The sequence below is a fragment of the Echeneis naucrates genome, chromosome 19, assembly GCF_900963305.1.
Source record: "Echeneis naucrates chromosome 19, fEcheNa1.1, whole genome shotgun sequence".
Taxonomy (NCBI): domain Eukaryota; kingdom Metazoa; phylum Chordata; class Actinopteri; order Carangiformes; family Echeneidae; genus Echeneis; species Echeneis naucrates.
This window is the reverse complement of record NC_042529.1, coordinates 22,829-47,543: the sequence shown is the minus strand read 5'-3', so window position 1 is coordinate 47,543 and position 24,715 is coordinate 22,829. Positions and strand designations below refer to the sequence as shown.

Below are 24,715 nucleotides of genomic sequence, written 5' to 3'. Positions count from 1 at the left end.
CTCTTCGAATGATTTTACATTAAACCGTAAGAGACCGTAGCTTACAGTGATAAATATAAATGGAAATAAAATCAGATTTTCATTTAGATGCAGTCCATCAGGGGAGAAGCGTACTTGGAAGCAGTAAAAAAATAAATATCAAAACATCATTCAAAAAGGTAAGGGATATTTTGCAGGGCTATGATCGTACCTCACTTTGATTTAATTTTTTTTTTTATTTGACTTAAGCTATTAAACAAAGTAAATGTTAATTCAAGTAATAATTTAAACCCCTTAATAAAATGTTGTTTTAACATAATCTGATTTAATATCCCACTTAGTAGATTAATAGATCATACAATGTTTACACATTTTTATTGAAGTCATTTAAAAAGTGACGATGTGTACACGAACGAAATGAAATATACGAATTAAAAAAAAAGAGATAAACATTTGAATTCTGCTTAGCCAACAGAAAGAAGGCAGAGGTCAGAAAAATCGAGTGGAGCCACCACCTCTGACAGGCTGAGGAGCTGAGGGCATCCCGGGGTCACCCTCCAGGACACAAGTGCCTATATCAGATGTAAGTATACACTTGTGTCTTTTAAAAAAATAAAACTTATATATAACACTTCTTATAGATAAAATCTCCACCTCGCCTCCCAACAGTTGTGGATGGTGTCATCGGCCTCGTTCAGCCTCAGACTGAAACAGTTGAACATCCGGCAGCTGTAAGTATTCCAGACTCAGATCTGGCCTCAGATGGCTGTTTGAAGTATTCTGAAACATCACAGGAGGAAGATGATGAAGAAACACCTGCTGCCACAGACTGAGCAGAATGTATATCATTTGAAATAATAGAATATATGATTTCTAAATCAGTCACCTGCAATCCTGTTGACTTCCTCTTTGATGTTTCTTACAGGTTTGTGTCCTGGGACCACTCCCATCATTGGTACCAGCCATTTCAGTGCAAGAGTTACTTTTCTCACAGCTCTACACACTGTTGCCTTGCCAGAGTGCTCTGCATCACTGATGTTGTAAAGAAAACTACTGTTTGCAAAAAACATAATAAAATTTGCTGTGATGTGAGCGCACGTCCATGGTATGTGAGGTTGGTGATGTATGGCCAGAGAATGTTATTGAGACAAATGATACCGTAGCGTTTGAACAGTTACCTCTCTGAAAACACTAGGACATCTAATCTCGGTAGGAATCTCTCTCGCCACGTAAAGCATTTTGAATAAATTGGCAATCCATGTCAAACAGCTTTCTTTGTGTGGGAGGAGACAGGTAGAAACTCAGGATTTCTTAGAAATCCCACAGAAACCCTGCCAGTGAGCAGGTTATGGTCAGTCTGTTACCATGGTGATTGACTCAGAGTTTCATATTCCCCTCTTTCTGGAACAGATAACTGAATTTCCCTCATCTCAGGGTGAACGTGCTCAGAGTTTTCACATAATCTACTTTCTGGAATACCCCTCTGAAGTCTGATGTCAGCAGTCTGTCTGTGTGTGTGTGTGTGTGTGTTGGCAGGACAACAGAGCTCCGTTAAAAACAGACTTCTCACTCTGTGTATTTCCTTCACATTTTATTCATGCAGCTCATCACAATTTGAAAAGTTCTACATCCACTACAACAACATCACCATGGTAACCAGTCCTGAAGGACACACACCATCTGTGTGCAGAGTTTTTGAACTCCAGTTGGCTTCAGTGCTTCTGAGGAAAGAGAAACAGCCAGGTATCGATCACACTTCTCCTATTGCGCTCTGACACAATGTTTTCATCAATGAATTCACAATCTGATTGGCTCTCTGACACCAATGTGGATCAAATGAAACTGCACAGATACCCGGTGATGCTACAACAGACACAGTTCGGCCTCCTGCCGTGCTGAAGCCACGTCTGTGATTCAGTCTTTATCCAGAGATAAGATGGCACTTCACGTTCACTGCACAGACACAAGAGGCATCAACCCAAACATCAATGGGCCGGAGCTATATGTCATGACAACACATTATTACTATAGCAACATCTGGACAACAGGCAGCACATGTCTTGAGCTGTGTGAGAGTACAACTATTACTGATGCTAACATGCGAACAGGATACAAAAACAGTAAAAAATACAGCATGACAGGGTCAAATGGAGTCTTCAAACACACCGTGGTGGGGGGGGGGGTCATCAGAATCAGGGAGGTGGTCTAGGTCTACAGGCATAAAGAGGCATGAGAATGTGACGCTTGATATCTATAGGGGTGTGGTTTATATTTTATGGGTTAGGGTTTAAAATCATGTAAAAGGTGGTTGAATTTTATGGGTGTGGTTTCTGTTCAGTGTGCATGGTTTATGACGTGGGGTCTTGGTTTAGAGGAGATGGCTACTTGCAGGCTACTACTGGGTTCATTAGCACCATTTATATTCAGAAAGTTCAGGTTGTGAGAACTGAAATGATCCTGTAAAAAAAAAAAAAAAAAAAAAAAAAAAAAGGGTCAAAAGGTTTATTACCTGAAACTGAACTGATCAGGTTCATCAGACTGATGTTGATTAGACTAATGTGGTTCTGATGTGGGTCAGGCTGATGTGGATAATGTAGTCATAGTACTATTCATATTGGTAACAGAGTTGTCATTGTGTAATGAGTATAGCTGTTTGTTTAGCTGGCATAGTTGTTGAACAGTTAGCATACCTGTTGTTTAGTTAATACCAGTTGTGGGTGTGTACCAATGTTATTGTTGTAGTTACGTTGTGCAGTTTGGGTCACAACAGTGTTTAACATAATGTTTGTGGGTTGGGGAAAATACAACAGTGTGACTGTGATGAGGCCTTGCTTGTAGTCAGTCTCAGTTGTGTGACACTGGAGTGTCAGTGTGTGATGATTCCTGTTTTAAGATAAAGATGTGATGTTGGACCGTCCACCAGGAGGCGCCACGATCCTCTGAGCAGAGCGGCGAGGGATGTGGTCGTCAATCTGAGCTCCTGGAAGAGAAGAAATCGCTCATTGGAAAATGACGACGACAACAACAGTCTCCCTGTTATCCTTCTTCTGTCGTTTTCACAAATATTGTGTCTGTTCAACCAAATGTTTTTCCAGAATCCACCTGAAAGTCGATTAGGACTTTATGACAGCTCATACCTGCCAGGGTGAATCCCGACTGATGGAGGTTTCGCGGGCCACTCTGAGTTTTCGGACAGGGGGGCCCTCTGCTGGTCGGAGTTGATGGAATAGATTTAGTCACACTGATAACGTCATGCACCGGACCATCGTAGTTTCCACGGGGGACACCACGAGCCTCAGCCATCTGAGACAAGGACAAAAGGCGTGAGGAGAACTGAAAAACCAGCTGAGTAGCTGGTGGTCGTCTGAACAGATGGGTCAGTGGAACATGGTCTGGAGGAGGTCACCTTGCTGCGGGCTCTGATCCTCTTGTAGACAGTGTCAGGGAACGACTTCCTTGGAATGTAGCGCCCTGAACCTTCAGTCGCATTGAGTTTACCATCTTCCACAGCGATGCAGCCTCCACTGATCACCACTGACGCCACACCACGAAACTCCAAACCCTCTAGGATATTAACCTCCACTGTCTGAAAAAGGAGGTGTCAGTTTTGGCTGATTCAGATCATTAGCGACAGTGACAGTAAGGAGGACAGTTTGTTACCAGGTTGTGAGTCTTTGCTGAAACAGTGTGTGTCTCCTTTGGGTTCCAGATGACAATATCAGCATCAGATCCTACTGCAACACGTCCTGAGAACACAGAACAGAAACATCCATCTGCTGTGAAATCGCACATTTCACTGAGAACTGACATCACAGTTGCAGGACTTTTACTCAGCAGTGAACTCTGACAAAACAAACTTTCGTCTTTTGAAGCATTTTTGACTTACGGAGTCATGTCATCCTTGGACATGTGTCCTTCTGGCCTTTTGTGCCTTTATTTTAATCACTAATTGGCAGAGATGTCGACAGGAAACAAGGAGAGAGCGAGAGAGAGAGAGAGCGAGAGGACGATCTGCCCCACAGGCCCCGAGCGGGTACTGAACCTGGGGCACCATGATCACATGGCATGGACTCTAACCAATCAACTGCCCTCACAGACTTGATACCTTTTCGTGGGTAGATGTTGAAGAGTTTTGCAGCGTTGGTGCTTGTTACTGCAACAAACTTGTTTTCATCCATCTTTCCTGTACACTGGAGATATAGGACAAAAAAAAGAGACAACACCATCACTGTCCTTAACGAGAGACTGGTCGAAAATGTGTGAATGTCTCCTATGGGGGTTGATGCTGCAGTCAGTGTGTGGACACACAGGGCAGTGGGCCTTCCTTGGACCTTTGGACTCTGGGTGTTGGTCAGCTCAGGGTTAAAGGTCAATTTATCTTACCACGGCTCTGTCCCAAACCACGGACATCCTTTCCTCAATCCCACTGGTTCCCTCTGGGATCAAAGTGAAGTCGTCTTTACCAACGGCCCTCTGGGCCGTGGAGAAGCTGGCATGGGCGCTGGATGTCACCTGGAGGTCTCCACTGGAAGGATCAAGGAGGAAGGTGAATCTGCATGCTGGCCAACCACACAAAAGAAGGTGATGTCATACTCACCACGCCAACAGGGAGGTCAGGTATTGAGGGGTGGTAGGATCAGGGTTTAGGGGTGGGCTCATGACGAATGCGGCAGCTGTGGCCCAATCTTTAGACCAATAGTGGGAGCCATCCGTGGCCAGGCTGGCTGTTATTGGTTCACCATACACCACCACACCTGAGGACACGAACAGGAACACACTGAAGCTACATCTGTCTGTCAGACAGTCTTTGTGGAGGAAGGGGACAGTCCACAGGGGAATCGAAATGAAATCTGAACCCAATCAGAACCTGATGAAGACAAGACCATGAAGATGAGAGGATGACTTTGGTCTGATCTGCATAAAGTGCTTTGATGTAACTCTTAAGATTTTTTTTTTTTTTATAAATAAATTTGATGAGGATGATGTCACCTTTCTTCCTGGACCTGGCAATGACATCAGCAGCAGATTTACTCATCACCTTGGTGACATACAGTGGACAATTAGCCTGTTTAGCAATGGTGACAGCCCGATACACCGCCTCAGTCTCTACCTGAAACACAACAAACACAGAAATACACGACATAACATGACAATGTTTTTACCATTGTGTCTGAGGAGTATCTTGGGTACAGGGGTGCCTCAGGTAAACAGGTGTATTTCATATGTGCTTCAGGTGTGTTTACCTCCTCGGGGTGGGATAAAACGTGTCCCTCAGGTCCGAAGATGCCAAGTGAAAGAAGCTTTTTCTCTTCCTAAAGCCCAAAAGTTCAAACCAATTTGAAATTCACCATTCAACATCTTTTTTTGACACATCTCACTGGACCAGATGTGTTACCTCATCAATAATGTCTCCATTTTCAGCATGGACCTGGGCAACGGCTCCAAGATCCCGTAAAACACTGAAGGCCTCATAGAGCTGAAACCATGGAAACAGGATTCCAGTTACCGGAGGGAGAGGACCAACCTGAAACTGTGCCAATTAACATGTTTATACCTGAGAGTCGGAGCTCTGGTATTTATCTTTATAGGCCATGAAGAACAGGAAGGAATTCACACCTGAAACACAAGAACACAGAAGAAACTTCAGATTTTGTCAATCCACCCAGAACGTCAGTCAGGACCATGTGCTTCATTTTAGTCTGGATCACGTGGTCTAGGACTCTTTGTGCAGTTCGTGAGTCTGGTTGAGTACTTGTCCCTGAAGATGTTCTGACCTTTGTCCTTGACGAGCGTCTCCAGCTCCTCGTACAGTCCTTCGTGCCAGCGAGTGATGTCCAGGTGAAGAGAGAAATCGCAGCACGCCATCTTCTCCGCTGACTCCTTCCACTGATCAAAGGCGGACAGTAAACTAGTCCCTGGCTCCACCAGCATGTGGTCCACTGGAAACACAAATATCTGTGTTACTGAGGCTGTTTGGCGAAGCCGTCTGCTCTGTCCGTCTGTGGTCAGTACTGACTGATGGTGGTAGTTCCCCCGCACAGGGCAGCTCGGGTCCCCTGGTAGAAGTCATCAGCTGGGCTCAGGCCTTTCTGTGGGGCGTGCAGGTTGGTATTGGCGTCAATGCCTCCGGGAATGACCAGCTGACCGTACGCGTCCAGTGTCCTCACCCCAGACGGGATGATCAGGTTTTCTCCAATCTGTCTGATCAGCACACAGGGGGATTACTAATCAGTATCAAACACAGCACACCTGACGTCAGAAGTTCAGCTCGGCAGCTGCTCTACCTGATGATTCCGTCCTCGACGTAGACGTCAGCGAAGAACGACTGGTCGTCGTTGACAACCTTCCCCCCTTTAATGAGCAGTCGGCCGCTCTGAAAACATAAAAGATGTTGAGTAAAAAAAATTGCCTGTTGTGTCACTGTCACCGTTATCGCGTCACCGTTAGTTCCTTTTAATAATTAAATGGATCAAATGAAATCAAGTATCAATGAAACATTTTAAAGACCTGCTGCAGGTGAGAATTTAGACAAAGATGAAATGTCCCACTTTAGATGAATGCAACGTGTTTTCATTATTGAAATCCGCTTTTACTGTTTAAATATTTCGAGCCGAACCGAATCAGACAGGACCGGGAAGACCAGCTGCTGGGCTCACTGGGCTCAGTCCGGTCTCCGGTCCCGTCAGTTTGCTCCGGGCCGCAGCATCATGGCGCTCCGCCCCACTTTCCCCGGTTATACCCGGTATTCAGGCCCGAACCGTTCCGACAGTCCGGCTCGGATCGGGTTGCACATACCGCGGGCCTCGCGCTGTTCTTTTTGTTCTGGAATGACATCCTGATCTGCTGATCCGCTCGCGAGCACACACACATGCACACACTGTCCGCTATTGTTTTTTTCTCACGTCACTCTACCGACAATGCACACACACTTGACTTCCGTTGTGGAGCTTCAAAATAAAATGCATGACAATTGGACCCCTCGGATTTTCTGTTAGACAACGAGAAGCTGATGAAGACCTAAATCCAACTGAGAACATCAGAGATCCGCAAAGACCAACCGAGACCTGCAGAGACCTGCAAAGAATGAGACCAACAGAGACCAACATAGACCCGCAAAGAATGAGACCAACAGAGACCTGCAGACACATTCCTCTTTCCTTATTTTATGCTTGGCTCAACTTGTCATTGTTAAACCAGGTCACAGCAGCTTGATTTGATGATTGCAACTGGAAATGATTATTGGTTGACAGGTTGGTTGATTGATTGGCATTTTTGATTGATTAATCCTGCAATCTGATGCTACTTTGCAAGAACTCTGCAGTGAATAAAAACAGATGTAATTATTGATGTTCTATCAACAGATCAAATGATTTCAGCCTCAATGTGATGTGGTCTAGGTTAAAGATCAAAGTATGAAGTCACCTCACCTCTCTTTTGTGATAGTTTTCGCGGGCGTGTCCAGAGGAAGGCACTATTTTCTGTCCTCCTCCATCATGGCCATCGCTCAGGACCTGGGTGCCACGTCGCCGTCGTGTCTGTGGACTGAAAGATTCAAAGTTGAGTGTTTTGTTCTCGAAGGCTCCTTCAACACTGCAGAACATTCCTCCATATTTCATACGAGGACGAGGAGAGTCAGAGCCGAGCCGGGACAAGAGAGAGGAGTCCTCCTGCGAGTAGCTCCTCTCCGACATCTTGACAGATCTGATCTGAGACAATTAGAGAAGACGAGCCGAGGAGGAGGAGGAGGAGGAGGAGGAGGAGGAGGTCAGGGAGGAGGAGGTCAGGGAGGAACTGAGAGAAGACAATCGGAGGCAATAAAGCATCAGGAAGAAGATAGCCTGATTAGAGTCTTATGTTCCATCTTACCTGGACCGGGTTCCTCTGTAGGTGACTCCTGTTTGCACATGGTCAGTTTAAACAGCCTACGAACATAATGATGGTATGTTCAGATGGTCCGGTGATGTCACTGTGATGTCGGACATGAAAGTGAGTGACCCAGATGTTTCAACTTCGATGAACACGAGTCCTGCTAAGACACACACACACACACACACACTCAGTGAACTGTAACAAAGTCTGTCTCTTCCTGAAGTTGGTCTGATCTTCACTGTAGACCTCTAATGACTGTATTCAATGATTCGTGAACTTTGACCTGATAACTGGTTCTCAGACCAAGAAACCAGATCGTTTGCTTTGTTCAGGCAGAGGTCTGGACCGGTTCAGGTGAGAGATGCTTTGACAAAATCCTAGAATGACCTGGTAGAGACCTGAAGGAACCTGGGACCACAATGGTCAACTTTATAGGCTGGATTGAGGAGGATCTGAAATCTGTTTCAGTCAAGATTTTCTGGACCATGAAAGGACATTGTCCAAGATTCCTCTATCAAAAAATCCGAACAGCAAAACGAGGACCAGGACCAAAGTTGGGTTTAGGGTGCCCTCTGGGCCTTACTGCCTAAATAGTCTCTTGGAGCCTGACTGACGTGAACAGAGGAAGGCGACACAGCCAAGAGATGTACAGATTCTTCAAGACAGTAACACTGGGTTTGGGCTCTTCCTCCTCACCAAGACCAGCTTTTTTCCTGCCACCATTTAGATTCTCTAAAGGGGGATGAAAGTAAACAACTTCATAAAGACAATAACAAATAAACTGGTTTACCCTTATTTTAACATTTCAGTTCCATCATCTCAAAAATGTGTCAGAAGACATAGACACTCACCTGTCAGTTAAAGAGGCCACACCAATCCTCCATTACTTTGATCCTGAATAAACAGGAAACAGGTGCATTCTCTAAATTCTCCCCTCAGTCATCCTGAAGGAGGAAATTATTGTGAGAGACCAGAATTTTTTGATCAAACTGGAAAGAGGTTGATTTCTGCTGTTGGACATTAAACACTGACTCACTGCTGGACTCTAGTGGTCTGTAGAGGAACTGTATTGTTCAGGTTTAAGTCCAGCAAGTGGCAAACCATTACCTGAAGGCTGTCTGGACTCAGTTTGATATAAGAAGTCATTCACCTCTGATCCAACGGACAGTGTATGAAAAACTTGAATATTCAACAACAAACACAACCACGGTTTTGTTCAGTCTCATCTCCACTGTCTTTAATCTGTAATTACATCAGACTGCCGACTCTTTAGCCATTCACTGAGTTCAGACTCACAGCAGGGATAAAAAAATATTATCTGGAATAATAAAAGTACAACCGCTGGACTGGTGTTTTCACTGCAAGACAAAGAGAGGAAACGGTTCACTGGTTCCTTATCATCTTTTTACTCTTCTGCAAGAAAATCAGTTCAAATTCAAGCAAATCATTTAATCTTAAAATTAAAGTAGGACTGAGAGAACACGGGAAGAAAAAGTCATTACCTGGGGATAAACGAAAAACGATAAAAAACAATTTGATTTGAAGTAAATGCACAGACAGTATAAAGCATTTTTCAAAGAACAATTTGTACATTTTGCTATTGCTACATAGCTAACAATAGAAGTGACAGCTGCTTACCAGTCTGAGGAGGAACTTCAGCTATCTTTGTGTTTGTTATACCTCAGGTTAACAGTGATGAGCTAGCTGGTTAACATGCGTATATCAATAGAAGAAAACATACAATAGAGACCAAAGTTAACATTGGTGTTCATTTCAGCCTCTGGAGACAGATGTTAGTGAGGGAAGGGTGAAATTTGAAGCTGAACCCAACAGCTGCTAACTTTAGCCATGTAACAATAGAAAAAACATACAAATAGCTTCCTTAAATATTTCAGAATCAACTGATTATCCCAGTAGGAGATTAAAAAGATACACAATATATATGTATATTTTTAGCTCTATGATTTTTATCCTCTATTATGTGTGTCTGAGAAGCACTTTGTTGTACTTTGTTCCATCAGTTTGACTGGTCTGTGAGCTGGCCTGATAACCGGACTGGATCACCTGAACCTAGTTTGCCTTTCGTTATGTAAACTGCAGTCAGTGACAGTGACCTTCAGCAGGTTTATTTTTGAATTGAAGGCTTCTGACCAGTTGTAAAACCTCATGCTGAATTTCTTTGAATTAGAACATTACTCAGGTTGTTTCCCCGACCTCTGACCTCCGGCATAATGTTGCTCTTCCTTTGGTCAGTTTTTGGTCCCAAGATGATCCAGACGGGTTGACACTATAGCCTCAGGTCCATATGTGGAGTGGAGAGGCTACTCCGAATCTGCAGATGGAACAGCCAATCAGAACAGACGAGATACTCCAATAAAGTCCTTTCCTACTGTTTTCCATCACGTTTTGACTGTGATTCAACTGTGTGAACTCATCAAGGGAACTGCACAACTTGATTGAGCTTCTGTTGTGGTTCATGGAGTGCTGCCTCTGTCCCTGGTCCAAACTCAACTTCATCCAGCTCAGTTAACTGCATGAATTAAGCTAACTAAGCTAGTAATGTTCAAAATCAGGTGGCTGAGAAAACAGTAGCAAGTTGAGCCAGGTCTAACAGAAGTCCAGCTAAAAGTCTTATAAATCGAGCACCTCTTTGGTCCAGCTGGCCTGATGAAGCCAGGATGTTTATCAGCTGCATATGCACTAACACAGAACCTGGTGGACAACAGCTAGTGAACAGTGAATCACAATATCCATTGGTCACCATCCTGCTATCTTTCAGGCAGCATAGTGGCATCACAGGAGTGTGATGGTGTGGAGTCAGCTGACAGCTGAGCTCTGCTCTGATTGGCTGCCAGCAGTCAGAGGCTGGTGAGTGCGGCAGTGAAGCCAGTGTGCCTTAGTCAGCTGCTGGTTCCAAATCCTGAATCCAACTGAATCTTCCCTACCGACACAATCTGCTGAATGTTCGGCTCCTGGACTTTGGAGGCCTGCAAAAACTGAAAAATAATTTAGAATGAAAAAGTGTCTTTTACAATTCTGCAAATACAATACAGTAATACAATGCCCTTCACAGAGAGGTGGTATATGTGACGGAAACCCTGCAGTAAAAGCTGCAGTGAAATTCATATATCTCAGGAGAAACCTGTTGCCCTGCAACTCACCAGCTGCTGCTAGGACCAGAGGATGAAGGCCAGAGAGAAGAATAGAAACAGAAAAAGAAACTGAAAGAAAACAGGAAATTTTGGAGAGTCAGCAGAAAGTCACAGGAAGTGAACGGAAGGTTTCCAGTTTCCAAATGCGGCCATGTGATATACTGAGCAGTTGAAGATGGATCAACTGTAGATACTGTACCAAACCAAAACAAGGCTTCGTCCTCTCATCCATACCTTCTCCTCCAGCTCTTTGATCTGTCGTTTCTGGGCTTCAATGAACTCCTCCAGCTCCTTGTTCCTCTGCCAAACACACACAGCCAGATGAAGTATGACCTGTCAGTCAAAGGTCGAAGGTCATCAGTTTATCTCTCCGTCAAATGTAAATGGTTTAACTGTCAGTCAAAGGTCAAATAGTTACCTGTCCATCAAAGGTTAAAGGTTCACCTGTGAGTTTGTTTCCATTTTTACCTGCTGTTTACCAATTGTTGATATGTTGATCTATTATGATAAAGGCACACAGTAAAGATGACACTGACCAACAGAGAATTATTCAGATTCCATTTTGTCGTCGTGTTGACTAAACACTATACATGAAAACTACAATCAAAGCTTACGCGATGTCAATTCAGTGGTGTGTGTCACAGCCAAAAACAAACACTACATCACCATTTGATCTATTCAGGTTTATTCACTTGTCTCCTTTTTGAACATGTCATTTATTCTCCCCCTGAATCTGAGCCACAGCCTCACAGATGGATCAGGTATATGTTGGTCCTGAATGATGTTGACTGTCCACAAGAAATTAAATATCTAATTGAGTTAAGCAGATTTTTTGGGCTGGGCTTTGGCAGTAGGGTTAGCCTCCGTCCAACCAGGCCGGTTGGGCTGGAAGAACATGGCTACCAATTAATGTCACATTCATGAACACCTCTTGTTAACATGTTTATCAATCATTTACTTGTTGTTTACCTGTTGTGTGAGCTGCAGTATCTCCATCCTCTCTCTCAGGATCTGGGCGTCTCTCTCTCTCAGCTCACACATGACACTTCGTTTCCATTGGTCCATGGCTCTCCTAAGCCCCTCTCTCTCTTCATCATTTAGCGTTTCAGAGAGGCGACCTTCCTCCATCTTCAATCCTTCCACCCTGGACTCCTGCTCCTGCTGCAGAGCCTCAAACAACATGGCTTCCAGCTCCAGGATCCTCTGCATCAGAAACATTTTACATATCATGAAAGTCAATAAACTCAACTCAGAAGTAAAGAAATCATCAAGCCTCTTGCTAACATTAATCTTGCTGCACTGTAACAAACTATGTAGTCTTCAAATCTGAAATATATTGATTCCATCCAATTTCTTCCCCTCGTGGTGGGGGATGGGATAGGTCAAACAAAGTGCACACCAAGACCCCTGCAACCACAGATGCAGAATCCCCTCGTATCCCCCATACTACAGTTTAACCCACAGGAACCAGGTTGAAGACCTTCTTCAAGTCCACACTATTTCTTACAGGGACTTACTGGGACTATGAAAAACAGAAGCTACTGTGCACAGTAATCTGGTTTAGATTTTTTTTCTGTAGCTTGTGTGTGGATTTGTTTTGTGTTCACTGACCTTATGAGCCTGATCCATGGACTGCTTCCTGTAGTCCAGCTCTTCATCCAGGTAACCTTTCTGCTTACTGAACAGCTCCTACAGAAGAGCAACATCAGAGGTCAGCATTCATGGTGGGCCTGAAGGTTCTCACTCACTCATCTTCATCCACTTTGTCCATATCTGGGTCCCAGCTCACATTGAGCGAGGGGCGGGATACACCCTGGACAGGTTGCCATTCCATCGCAGGGACTGCACACAAGGACAAACAGAGACAAACAACCACTCACGCTCACATTCACACTTACGGTCAATTTATAGTCTCCAGTTAACCTATACATGGTTAACTCGTTAACATATACTTTGGACGGTGGGAGGAAACCGGAGTACCCAGAGGAAACCCACGCAGACACAGAACAAACAAACTCCACACAGAAAGGACCGAGGCCAGGAACCAAACCCACAACCTTCTTATTGTGGGGCGACACTACTACACTAACCACTACGCTTTCGTGCTGCCCCCTGAAGGTTCTGCTCATTCATTCATTAGTTTACTCGACTTTATGTTACATTTTAAAGAACATGGAGAACATGATGGTGGCTGCTTCCGACACTACATCCATGTGACCTGTGCAAGCTAGAGCTGACTCTGTGAATGATCTGTGAAAAATGACAAAATCTTAGCACGTGGACATGATGATTATCTTTAGCCGGGATGTCCCATGAGCTCCAGATCATTAGAATAATAAATCTGACTGGATGTCCCTCTTCTTCAAGACATGAGCTAAATCAACCAAACACATAACATTAGAATATTCTAATTCAATCAAGTGATGAAATGGCAGGTAGCAACCAGATGTTCAGCAGCCATGATAGAAGGCGTTGTGAGTCCAGACATGTTCAGTCTCAGAAGATCTGTGGGTTTAACCGTAACCTTTAAATCAACAAACAGGAAGCTCAGTGTTTGTCCTGAACTTTAGTTTTTACCTTTTCACTTTCAATGTCCAGCATCTTCTGCTGCAGAACTGACTTTGTCACTTCAATGGACTCCAACCACTGATCAGACAGACAGTCAAGCGAGAGAGACAGAAAAAGAGGAAGAAGTTGAGAGAAACAACAAGTATTAACAGAGAAAACTCAGACAGGGTCTGAATTTAAATGGGATCAGCACTGAAATTTCTAAAACAATTGTTACCTTCTCTGCAAGGGTGAGAACTGTCCTGGCGTGAATCACCACCACCTGCTCCTCATTGGACAGATTCTACAGGAGGTACACAAACATGTTAAGAGTTAAATAACATGATGTTGACAAATCACAACCACACACACAATGTGTCAACATGTCAACAACACAGCTGTCACAGTCCTAATGTAACTGTGGTCTTCCGTTTTTGGTCCCTTTTGTGAACCCATTTGTGACTGATTCCTGTTTCTTCTCCCTCCCTTTCATAGACTTCTCCAGAGCCAGGTCAACTTCAAACCACCAGTTTATTAAACGCTGCCTCACCTGCCTGCCTCTCCTGTAACATTTATACCTTGGTGTTTCTTTAAATCTAAAATATTCCTTTGGTTAGGTCTGCTGTCTGCTTTTGAGTGCAGTTAAACCAACTGTAGCACAGCAATCTGGCCACTATGGACCCACTAAACCAGGTCCCCACTCACCTTGTTTCCCTCCTGCTGTTGGTTTGGAAGCTTCAACTGCTCCAACCATTCGGACTCAGTCAACTCATTTTATCAGAAAAAGAGTCACCTTATTGTTACTTTCAGATGTTTGTATCAAAGATGCCAGATAGAAAGTTTTTGACCATCCCCTTCAGGGAAGAGAAGCTCCTAGTTGGTTTACTCTCACTCACAGCTGAAAGTGGTCAGGATGTTAGGATGACAGAGGTTCACAGTCTGCTTTTGACCTGAGGCTTGTAGATAGTGTAAAGGATGAACTAGCTACTTGAGAAACGACTAGTACCTTGACAACTTCCTCTTTCCCAGCCACTAAGTTAGATAACCACTTAAAAGAGCATCATAGGGAGAAATCAGACCTCTGTCATCTGGCAAGTCCTCTGTCCCCCCGTTGACCCTGGATTCAGCCTTCTCGGACCCCTAAATCCAGGGCCTCCCGATAGTCTGCCCAACCACGTGGCAATAGTCCTTGCAGAGGAGCTCATGCAACTGGGAAGGACATGCCTCTTCCCTGTAGGACACCAACGAATCTCCCTCACATCACCCTAATCATGCAGTTAGAGTTTTATAAATGCTAATTTTGGAGCTCAGCTAGCATCTCCAGTGAACCTCTCAATGAAACCTAGACAATAAATGCAAAATCTTATTTTTTTGGTTATTCCTTCCCCACAGACACCCCTTAGCTGGCTCTTGTTTCAAGACACACTGGTCCTGTAATTCTGTGGAGCATTTTTTTTGTCACTAACATTGTCTCAAGGCAGCTTTATTTGACCCTCCTTCACCATGGCCTCAGTCCCTAAACCACTCTCGCTACTCCTCATAAACACTACAACAGCGGCATAAAGTTCTTCCTGGTTCTCTGGCTCAATGACAACATTGTGAAAAATAGAAACTGCCTCTCCTTAATCAATACAGACTTTGAGCCTTTTAACCAAGCTCAGGTCTTCTCCAAGTTAGATCTCCACATCATTGACCACCTGGTTCAGGTGATGGCATTTGGAATTACCTGCTGTCTTCCACAACCTAGTATAGTTTTCAGGTTTTGAGGGACATATTGAATAAGTTTTGTGAATATGTAATGACATCCATCAAGCTAAACATCAGGTGGTCGCTGACTGGCCCAAATCCACCACCTACACACATTCAAGTTGTGACTCCCTTGACTCATCTCACCCCATCAAGGCCGCATTCCCCTGGTCCCCTGAAGCCAAAAATACTGTTCACCACACGCCAGTTCTAGCACACTCTGATACCACTCTACAGTTCATTATTGAAGTGGGCACTTCTGTCAAGGGTTTGGGATTGCCTTGAGACCAGAAGTTGTGTCCAAGTGTTTTGTTTTTTTTTGTTTTTTTCCCGTGCAGCCTCTTGTCTGCAGAGATAAATATGATTTGGACAACAGGGAATTTTTGGCAGATGTTCTGGCTCTTGGAGAATGGTGACACTGGCTGGATGGAGCAGCTCAACCACCAACTCCCAGGCCTGATGGGCCTTGTCTCCTGGCTGGTTCAGTTTCTCCTTCACACATCACCCAGGCTCTTAAAACAGTTAAAATCCTAATGCCCTCTCAAACTAAGCATACTCTGAAAAGCCAGACTATCCTCGTGAAACCATGCTTTCTGCCTCCTGTGTGGTGGCAGCCTTAATCTGGGAAGTCAAAACACTAGTCCAGCTTCCTATTTTGTTGGTCCCTGAAGCTTTTAGGTCCCATGTTCTCCACTGCACTCATCAAAACTCACATACCATCCAGGGAACCAGCAGGCTTGGACTTCATCAAATGGTTCTCCATGTCCTGTGGAGTCCAAGATTTTGGGGATCCCTGCACCATTTGCTCCCACAGGCTTCTCATCAGCAGCAGCAACAACAGCTGGTCTCCTGCTGTCACTCCTGGTGGACTTTATTACTGGGCTGCCCATCTCTAACATTAATACCACCATAATGTCTATTGTGGACAGATTCAGACAGACAAGTGGTGCATTTTATCTGCCCCTAAAGCTGTCCTCTGCCACTGAGACCACAAGCTTTCCTACAGATTTTGTGTCTTCCTTTGGGTCCGGTAAAACAAACCGTAACATCAAAAACATGTCAAAATACATCAATAACACGATAACAACACATCATCAACATGTCAATAACATGTTAAGAACATAACATCAGGCAGCTACATGGAGCCACAGTTTGCTTCATACAGATTCATGACAGCTGGATTTCCTGCCTTTATTTCTGATGTTGTCTACATGTTGACATAGATCTGACCAGCTGACCTCAGTTTTCACAAATTGGTTGAACTCTCACAAAAGCATACATGTACAGAATAAATTCAACATACACTTACGGCGTTATCTCCCAGAATGTCCAGTTTCTTCATCAACTCATTGATCACAATGTCCTGAGGAACACAATCAGTTAAACTGTAAATACTTCATGTGTTATAATAGAATCATTAAAATAATCACACAAAAGTACACATCTCCTGATTCATGTGTACCAAAATGACATACAGCAATTTTAATAAGTAATTTTAGGTTCGAGAGCAGTTGTCCCACAAAGTGACACACTCATCTGCTAAGAACAACCTGTTGTGTTTGAGGGTCGGGTAATGATGACAACGTCAATAGCGAGAAAATGCCACAAAAAAAACCCCAAAAATGCTGTGTAATCAGACATTACTCACAGTGACCCCCTCTGCTTCACAGTAGATCTGAAGAGGACTGAGGCCTTCTGGGAAATGGAGTTGTTGGAAGTTAATGGCAGGTGAGCGACGTTCCCTCTCCTGATCAGCAAATAAAGTTTTTGTCAGTCAATATTTGGCTCATATCAGTTTTCATTTTGTTGCTGTTTATGACTGAGGTCTTACAATTGTTGTTGTTGTTTTAATATACTATTGTTGTTTATATCAGATTGATTATTTTAATTTGCAGTCATTTATGTTTGGCAGATTTTTTTTGTCTGATCTGACTAAGTGTTCTTCTTGATTGTTGTTGTTTATGCATGTTTTATTCCTCTGAGTCTTCTGTGTGCCTACCTGTTGTAACTTGTTGCTGTGGTTGACTGTTTGTTTGTTTACCTCGAGCTCTAAGATCCTGAACTCCAGCAGCTCGTTCTGATCTTTAGCATCCTGGATATCATTTTTCAGTCGTAGCTCTTCTCCCTCCATCTGCCTGAGCTGAAGAACAAGAGACTGTTTGGACTCTGAGTTTGAACAGACTGTAAGCTGAAGCACAACACGACCAACAAGTTCACCTTCTCCAAAAGTTCCTGATTCCTCCGACACAAAGTCTGTTTCTCCTCCACCCACTTCACATCCTGGGGGGGCGAAGAGAGAGAGGGAGAGAGAGAGATTGTCTGAACAGCTGGTGTTGAAGGAAAGTGAATGTTCTTCCTGTTCTGGGTTCTGTTTGTTTTTCACTGATTGGTTCTCTACTCATTGAGAGGACAAGGCCATTTCTCCTGCAACCAATCAGAGTACAATTCTTATTCTCACGTGGTTCATGAAGAGTTAGGTTGTATTTCTGCGAGTGTATCTGTGTGTGTTTGTGTTACCAATCCCTGCTGCCTCAAAGCTGACTCCAGGTCAGAGACTCTGGTCTCATATCGACTGATCTCCGTCAACAGCTGCTCTCTGGTCTGTAAAGCAGGGAATTGAACCATCAACCATTGCTGCTTTGCTCCATGAAAGGAAACAGCAACTTCTCTGTTTCTGCCTTACGCAGCAGTTGAGTCACCTTGATCTCCTTCTCTGCATCGTAGTTTCCTCCGCTTGTCTCTGTCAGCAGAGCATAAGCTCGCTGCAGCGCCTGGTACTCCTGAGTCAGCTGCCGGTAACGAAGCTCCGCCTCCTCACGCACACACGCCTGGAACACATGCACAGTCAGAAAACCAGTCAGACCAAAAAAAACAGTCAGACCAGTCTTACCTCCTCCTCAGTATCTGGAGTTCTGTCAGTGTGAAAAGACAAAGATGATCCATCGGAGTCGACTGACGCTTCTTCATCATAACCAAAGAAAGTTTCTATAACCTGGACACACACACACACACACATTATTCAAATTAAACGTTCAATCTCAGTTTTTCCTATTCCAGGAGACAAGTTTTTACTGGCATCAACTGAACAACTTTCATAACTTCAGAGGACCTAGTGTTAGTAGTAGTATTGGTGATGATATACAATGATAAAGAGTCGCCTGTTCTCACCCTGCAAGCTCTGAAGGTTCGTTTCCTCCTCACTGGCTCCTGACGTCTGTATCTCATTAACATGTCTCTCTCCTGCAGGAGTAACACAACATCTTCAAGGATGCGACATTATCAACAACACAACAACATGAACAACAAAAAATTATCATAACCCGAAATGTAACAACAGTTACTGTACTTACTATCACAGTCTTTACATATCCGGCCGTCTCCAGAGCCTGAAACATTGAGGTTTTCATTTAGCCCTGAACATTTGCCAACGCCTCAGTCATGTAACAGTAGTGCAGTCGTTGTTATGGTTTCGTACCTTTGATAGGTCGTCAATGATATGCTGTTGCTCCAGGACCTGTAGCCGTAGAAACTCAATCTCTCTCTCCTCCTGGCTGTAACCGTGGTAACTGGTGGAGTGACTGCGGTCCAAGTCATTTAATGAGCTCGGTCTCCTCTGTAGATCACAACCACTTACCTGTTACCATGGCAATGCTGGTAACTAATGGTGAATATCTGAATAAGGTGCACACTTCTAGTTGTAATTGCCTTTGTTATCAGAGGAAGAAGAGACTGTCGCGCTCTTAGCTTAGATGACTTGTGTAGCTCCTGCTTGAGTTACTGCAGGTTCTTGTTTTCGGTTGTCAGAGTACAGTAAATCTACATTCAGGCTTTACATCCTAAAACTCACAACTGCTCTGCTTCAGAGCAACTGAACCAATTGGTCCCACACTGGAGCCTGGTTTGACTAAGACAAAACTAGTGCTCAGACTATGTTTATTGATGTAGGATCAGGGGTTACCATAGTTACCATCTCCAAGTTCTCCTGGGTGACAAAGCGAAGCTTGTTGTCAAGACGACGCAGACCAAGAGCCAGTTCCTCGTTTTTCCTGCTCAGACGTTTGTTTTTGTCCAGTAGAGGCAGAAACTGACTTTCTGCTTCTCGTAGACGCTTCAGCTGTACAAAGGGAAAAAGGAAGAAAAAAATTATTTAAAAAATGGGAATAAAAATTATAAACAAACAGTAAGATAAACTGAAAGTTTAACATTCAAAGCATGGATGTTGATGTGTGTGTGTGTGTGTGTGTCATCCATCGAAGTTATGAGTGACTTGGGGTCTGTAGACTGTAATAAGAACATATCTTCAGTATCAGGATGTGTCATCATTACGAAGACGTCTGTGGTGTGGAGGACATTCTGTCAGACAGGGTTCTCACAACTACAGAAGTGTATGTATTCTGTGTGTGTTTTGTATTCATGTGTATTGTGTGAATTACCAGTTCATTGCGTTCTTCAGATAGGAGAGCGTTTCGATCCTCCAGCTTCCTGACAACAGCACTGAGCTCAGCAATTTTTAATTGAAACCTCCGAGTGTCCCGATCCTCCTGCGACTGCTCACACACACGAACACACACATTCTTCTAGTCACAGATGAGCTGAAGCTACATTTTACAATGTGATCATTCACTTTCTCACTGCCTTTCCATGAAAATGCAGCTGAGACGCATGTGAATTGTATGATTTAGTGTAACAAAGAGTAAAATAGAGTAAATAACTTGACATTGCACGATGTTTTTCATTGGTCCATATCAGAGGACCAATTTAACACACTTACCAGTTGGTCACATGACCTGGGTCATGAAGGTCATTGAGCTTCAAACAATGGCTTGTGGGAAACTGTGGACTTGGGGTCCACCTGTATGATAGATGTGTTTGATGATGTCATGATGACTGAAGGTGGGGTCATGATGAGTTCCAGGTCACATGTCATTAACCTGTGACATGAAGTTTTTATATCATGCAGCACGAACAGAAAGAGGTGGGGCTTACAATATGAGGAGTAGTGTTAGGGGTGGAGCTAGATGCGTGGCCTGGGTGGTTAAGTCCCGCCCTCTGCGCGTCTCTCAAGGCTGCGATTTGCTGCTCGGCTGCCTGAGTCTGCAGCTGGAGGCGGTGAGCATGTCCAGCCTGCAGCCCCAGGGCTTTATCCAAAACACTGACAGCTCTGTCCTTCAGTTTTATCTCATCCATCTGCGCACAGACAGGTGAGAGACAGATGGGGAGACAAAGAGGTTAGAGATGAGTTTGAATAGGTAGACGCCTGAAGATATGAAGGCAGGGAACTGAGTTAGTTTGTAAGACAGAATGAGAAATAAAGTCATTGAGGTGAACATGGACCTACCTGTGTTTTCAAACAGAGACCTGTTCCTAGATGAAACTGAACAGCAGCCTGGTAATGACCTCACAACCCAAAACAAGGATTCATATTAACTCATATATTGGTAAGAACAATATGTCTCTGCTCATGAATCACAAGTTCAACCTGTGAACAAACCACACCCAGACCAGTCTACAAAATCCTCCTGAGACAAGAATCAGACTGTTCTCAGACGGGAAGATCTGGGCAGGGACAATGAAATATGTCAAACATACACTGAAACATGTCTTAATTTGTGGACACTGAAATGTGTGCTCGGTAGATAGACCGACAGAAAAATCTGGCTTCATTTCTGTACTTGAATCGATGACCAGCAGCAGCCGTTGTTTTTTTTCCTAACGTGTTGCAGTGAGTCTTTGTTCAGGATGAACACACAGTGTGTTGTGTCTGTTTGTACCAGTCTGTGTTTCACACAGTATCTTCTCCTTGTGTTGTTACTGTTGAGGTTAGAGCTTCTTTGTCAATGATAATGTATCCACTCATCAGTGACCTCAGAAACCAGTGCCTGTTTCATCTGAACAGCTTCAATCTCAGTGTGTCTGCTGGACAAAGACACTGAAAATATAGATGAGCGGGGTCTCCAGATAAGAAAGAGTGGACTTGATCTAAAGGAATGTCTGGTGCCTGACCAATGAGCTTAAAAACACCATGCTACACAAAGTTGTGAAGTGTCTAATAAAAAAGACAATATAAAACCCAAAATGTAGTTATCGTAATAAATAACTAAGATTATCTGGGTTATTGTAGTTAATAATGTAACAATTATTCTAGTTGTTTTTGTCTCTCTGCTTTCAAGATCAGGCTTAACACTTTCCTCTATAACAAAGTCTGTAGGTTAAATTTAATTACTATTCAGTTATGCTACTATAGGCTGAGACTCATAGAAGGTTCTGTTGGGTCTGTAAATAATACTAGAAGAGTTTGGTCAAGACCTGCTCCATGTAAAGAGTCTTGATGTAACTCTGTTATGATTTGGCACTACATGAAATGATGGACCGTGGTGGACTGAACTTCAAATTAGTGAATTGGATTTGAATTTGATTTTCTTAATGACCTTTCTGTTATGATGCAATAACCACATTGGTGGTGGTGGTTAATAATGCCCATGTTATAATGTTGGTGCTACTCTGAGTGAATGTAGTTGTTAACATCGCTGTTGGACTGTAGCTGACTGACAGAGCAGAGTCGTGTTACAGCTGGGGTAAAGGTAACCCTCGGTAAAACCAGGTGTCTTAGCAGTTGGTAAAGTTTTGTTATGTCTGTGTGACAAGGCTGCGTACCAGTCGGCGGATCTCCCTCTCACAATCTCTTTTGGTCCTGTTCAGTTCCTCCTGGTGTTGGTGATGAGCTGATCGCAGTTCGGCTGCTCGGGCCTGGCAGGCCTGCTGTGCTGATGCCAGTGCCTCCTCAGTGAACCTCTTTGCTCCACGCAGCTCCTGAACCTCCTGCTGGAGGCGACATCGTTCAGCCTCCCAGCTTCTTCTGGCCTCTTCCACTTCTGCCAGCAGAGTGCTTCTCACCTGAAGAACAGACACACTTTTAGGCTAATGAGCTGATTAGGAGTGATCTGTCGTCACTCAGGGTTCACAGGACAAACATAGGAAAAAGTTTTTTGTTCTGTAGGGCTCACTTTGGGATTAGGCACCCAGTGCCATACTGAAGAGCTTTCAATCCAGATATAACACACAGAGACACACAGAGCAGTTGCCTGCCGTCAACAGGGAGATAAACAGATTGTTACCATGCGATTGACTCCAGGACGTGTTCCTGTCCAACCCTAACCCTCTGTTGTGTATCTCAGGGGGAAGTGAGGTCACCGTGTGGACTAATTCACTCTCAGTGGTAATCTGGACTGTTGTGTTTCAGAGGAAGTTGTTCTTGAATGTGCAGTACTGATCTTTGGTCTAATCTTGGTTGTGATCTTGGCCTCTGGGTAGGCCCTGAAAAAAAGAGATTACTACTGGACTCTTGGAGATCCAGGAGGAGTCAATACACCACACACACTTTAGTTGGACGTGGATGGATTGCAGAACATCGTAGGATAGCTCACAGTGGGTGAGGTGGACCAAGGAGGGACAGGGAGACAGGTAGACTAGGTGTGAATCAGGTAGATCACCTTGTCTGTGGATCCATCCCTCAGTGTCAGCACCAGGCTGTTTAGACGCTGAATCTCTCCATCTTTGATCTTGATGACCCTCATCAGCTCCATCTCATGTTGTCGTAGTAATGTCTCTCTGGTAACAGACAATTCCTTTTGCTTTTCCTCATGGAGTTTGGTTTTCAGCTCTGTCACCGCAACAGTCGCCCGGTGATGCTCCGCTTTCAGCTCCTGACTCTTCTCTCTCTCCAGACGACTCACCTGAGGACGCACAGTTATCAGAGCTGGACACATTAGACTCTGCTGTTGCAGTCTGGGACCTGTGGTCCTCCTTACCTTGTTCTTCTCCTGTTGTAGTTCTATCTGGATATCTGTCAGTTTAGCTCTCAGCTCCTCATTAGCTGCTTGAAGGGTTGCCATGGCATCAGGTCTTTCCCCTTTCCCCCGCCCTCCAGCACCTCGCTTTGACATCACCACGATCCCTTGAAGGCTCCGCCCCACCAAACAAACTGCCGGTCAATCTGAAAAGTGACTACATCTGCACAAACATCGACACACACAAAGAAACACACGTGCAGTGATTGATTTCTGTGGTGAAATTTAAAATGCATAAACTTGTGAAAAGTTTTGTTTCTCCTGTTATTGGTAATGTATGTTGCACTGCAATTGGACATAGGCCCTAAAAACAGCTTTGTCCAGTTTTTGTTTAAAATAAAAATTTTCACAGAAGAGGTTGCAGTACAGTCGTCATACAGCAGCCCGACTATCATACCACTAGTGCCTGTGGTATCAGCACAAGTGTTATTAGTACACTTACTAGTTACACTTGTACTTGTGTTTGATACAGGACAGGTTAAACGACACACTGCACAGCATGAATGTTGTAACATGAGTGTAACTATGGTAACACCATCAGTACCTCTGCCCTCACCACTGCAGACACATTTAAACACACATAAACCTAACTGAATTTACATACACACACAAAAAGATAAATTACTCACCGTTCAATAGGAACCTTCTCAAACTGCATTGCTGTGTGTGTGTGTGTGTGTGTGTGTGTGTGTGTGTGTGAGAGAGAGAGATAGAAGGTTAGCCTCCTCTCAACACCATGCTAGGAGCAGCTACTCTCACTGTAGCACCCTGTGACTCTCACTGATTACTATACGTGGCTGTGCTGCATGTGTTTGTGTGTGTAATGCCATCATCTGCGTCCTCTAGCAGTTTGTAAGAGTGTACCTGTCTGACAGCGGTTAGCTCATTCCAGTGTGTTTGTAAGTCGGTGCTGTTAGCATCTCTGCAGCCTTTGCTGCCGTCACCTCCTCCTCCTCCTCCTCTTCCTCCCAGCATCCCTCAGTGTGATGAAGAGCTGAACCAGCAGAGCTCTGTCTCCCTCTGCTGGACAGTTAACTATAACTCTGGTCCGGATATCAGAAGCATTTCTCTCATGGCCTCTGACCTCTGGTCCAGGTCCAGTTTGCAAGGTGGAGCTATATTTGAAAACCGTGAACCGTTGACCCTTATGTTATATATGTTATATTCCATGATATTATATTATGGAATGAGTATCTGTCTGTAGTTAATTCAGTTGTGCTAATTCATTTAAGACAAACAGAACAAAGGATACAGACAAACATGTCCTCATAAACATTGCAAACATCAGAAGACAGTGTCTGTATGTGTGTATTTATGTTTGTGTGTACTAATAAACCATATTTGTTTTCCCCTTTCATGATCCCACATTGCCATGGCAACAGACAAAGGCACTAGTTGGATGGTAATAAGTGTTTCTAGCTGTGTCATGTGTCATCAGAGGGTTATGGTTACACAGGAAGTACACCTGTCACCTGTAAAAACTTGGTAACACTTATGTTTGATTGATAGTTTAATTCAAAACACATTATAAACTACAACCAACAAATAACACAAAAATTTCTTTCAACACACAAA

The 24,715-nt window shown here is 43.9% G+C and overlaps 2 protein-coding genes across 5 annotated transcripts; both read right to left on the bottom strand.

Annotated features, from left to right (window-relative positions):
• Positions 1-2,477: 2,477 nt before the first annotated feature.
• Positions 2,478-6,857, bottom strand: dpysl4 (dihydropyrimidinase like 4). Its single transcript, XM_029527126.1, has 15 exons — positions 6,775-6,857; positions 6,264-6,352; positions 5,996-6,180; positions 5,754-5,918; positions 5,534-5,595; positions 5,375-5,455; positions 5,223-5,291; positions 4,969-5,089; positions 4,577-4,733; positions 4,363-4,504; positions 4,085-4,169; positions 3,640-3,725; positions 3,386-3,565; positions 3,117-3,282; positions 2,478-2,959 (listed from the first exon to the last, which is right to left on the bottom strand). The coding sequence occupies exons 1-15, from the start codon at positions 6,847-6,849 to the stop codon at positions 2,868-2,870; spliced, it is 1,755 nt and encodes a 584-aa protein (XP_029382986.1). The 5' UTR covers positions 6,850-6,857; the 3' UTR covers positions 2,478-2,867.
• Positions 6,858-11,018: 4,161 nt separating this feature from the next.
• Positions 11,019-23,236, bottom strand: jakmip3 (Janus kinase and microtubule interacting protein 3). 4 transcript variants are annotated; one of them, XM_029527122.1, is made up of 22 exons: positions 23,102-23,236; positions 22,784-23,026; positions 21,948-22,187; positions 20,272-20,480; positions 19,727-19,847; positions 19,261-19,407; positions 18,769-18,927; positions 18,644-18,679; positions 18,462-18,533; positions 18,184-18,285; positions 17,993-18,121; positions 17,811-17,894; positions 17,511-17,573; positions 17,335-17,433; positions 16,942-17,040; positions 16,597-16,656; positions 13,786-13,851; positions 13,578-13,646; positions 12,612-12,689; positions 11,970-12,203; positions 11,235-11,300; positions 11,019-11,069 (listed from the first exon to the last, which is right to left on the bottom strand). In XM_029527122.1, exons 1-22 carry the CDS (start codon positions 23,234-23,236, stop codon positions 11,019-11,021), a joined length of 2,562 nt encoding a protein of 853 aa, XP_029382982.1. The 4 variants fall into 4 exon arrangements, with proteins under 4 accessions (XP_029382982.1, XP_029382983.1, XP_029382984.1 ...); XM_029527123.1 differs by having other exon boundaries at positions 16,603-16,656; XM_029527124.1 differs by having other exon boundaries at positions 19,727-19,834; positions 20,280-20,480.
• Between the last annotated feature and the right edge of the window lie 1,479 nt (positions 23,237-24,715).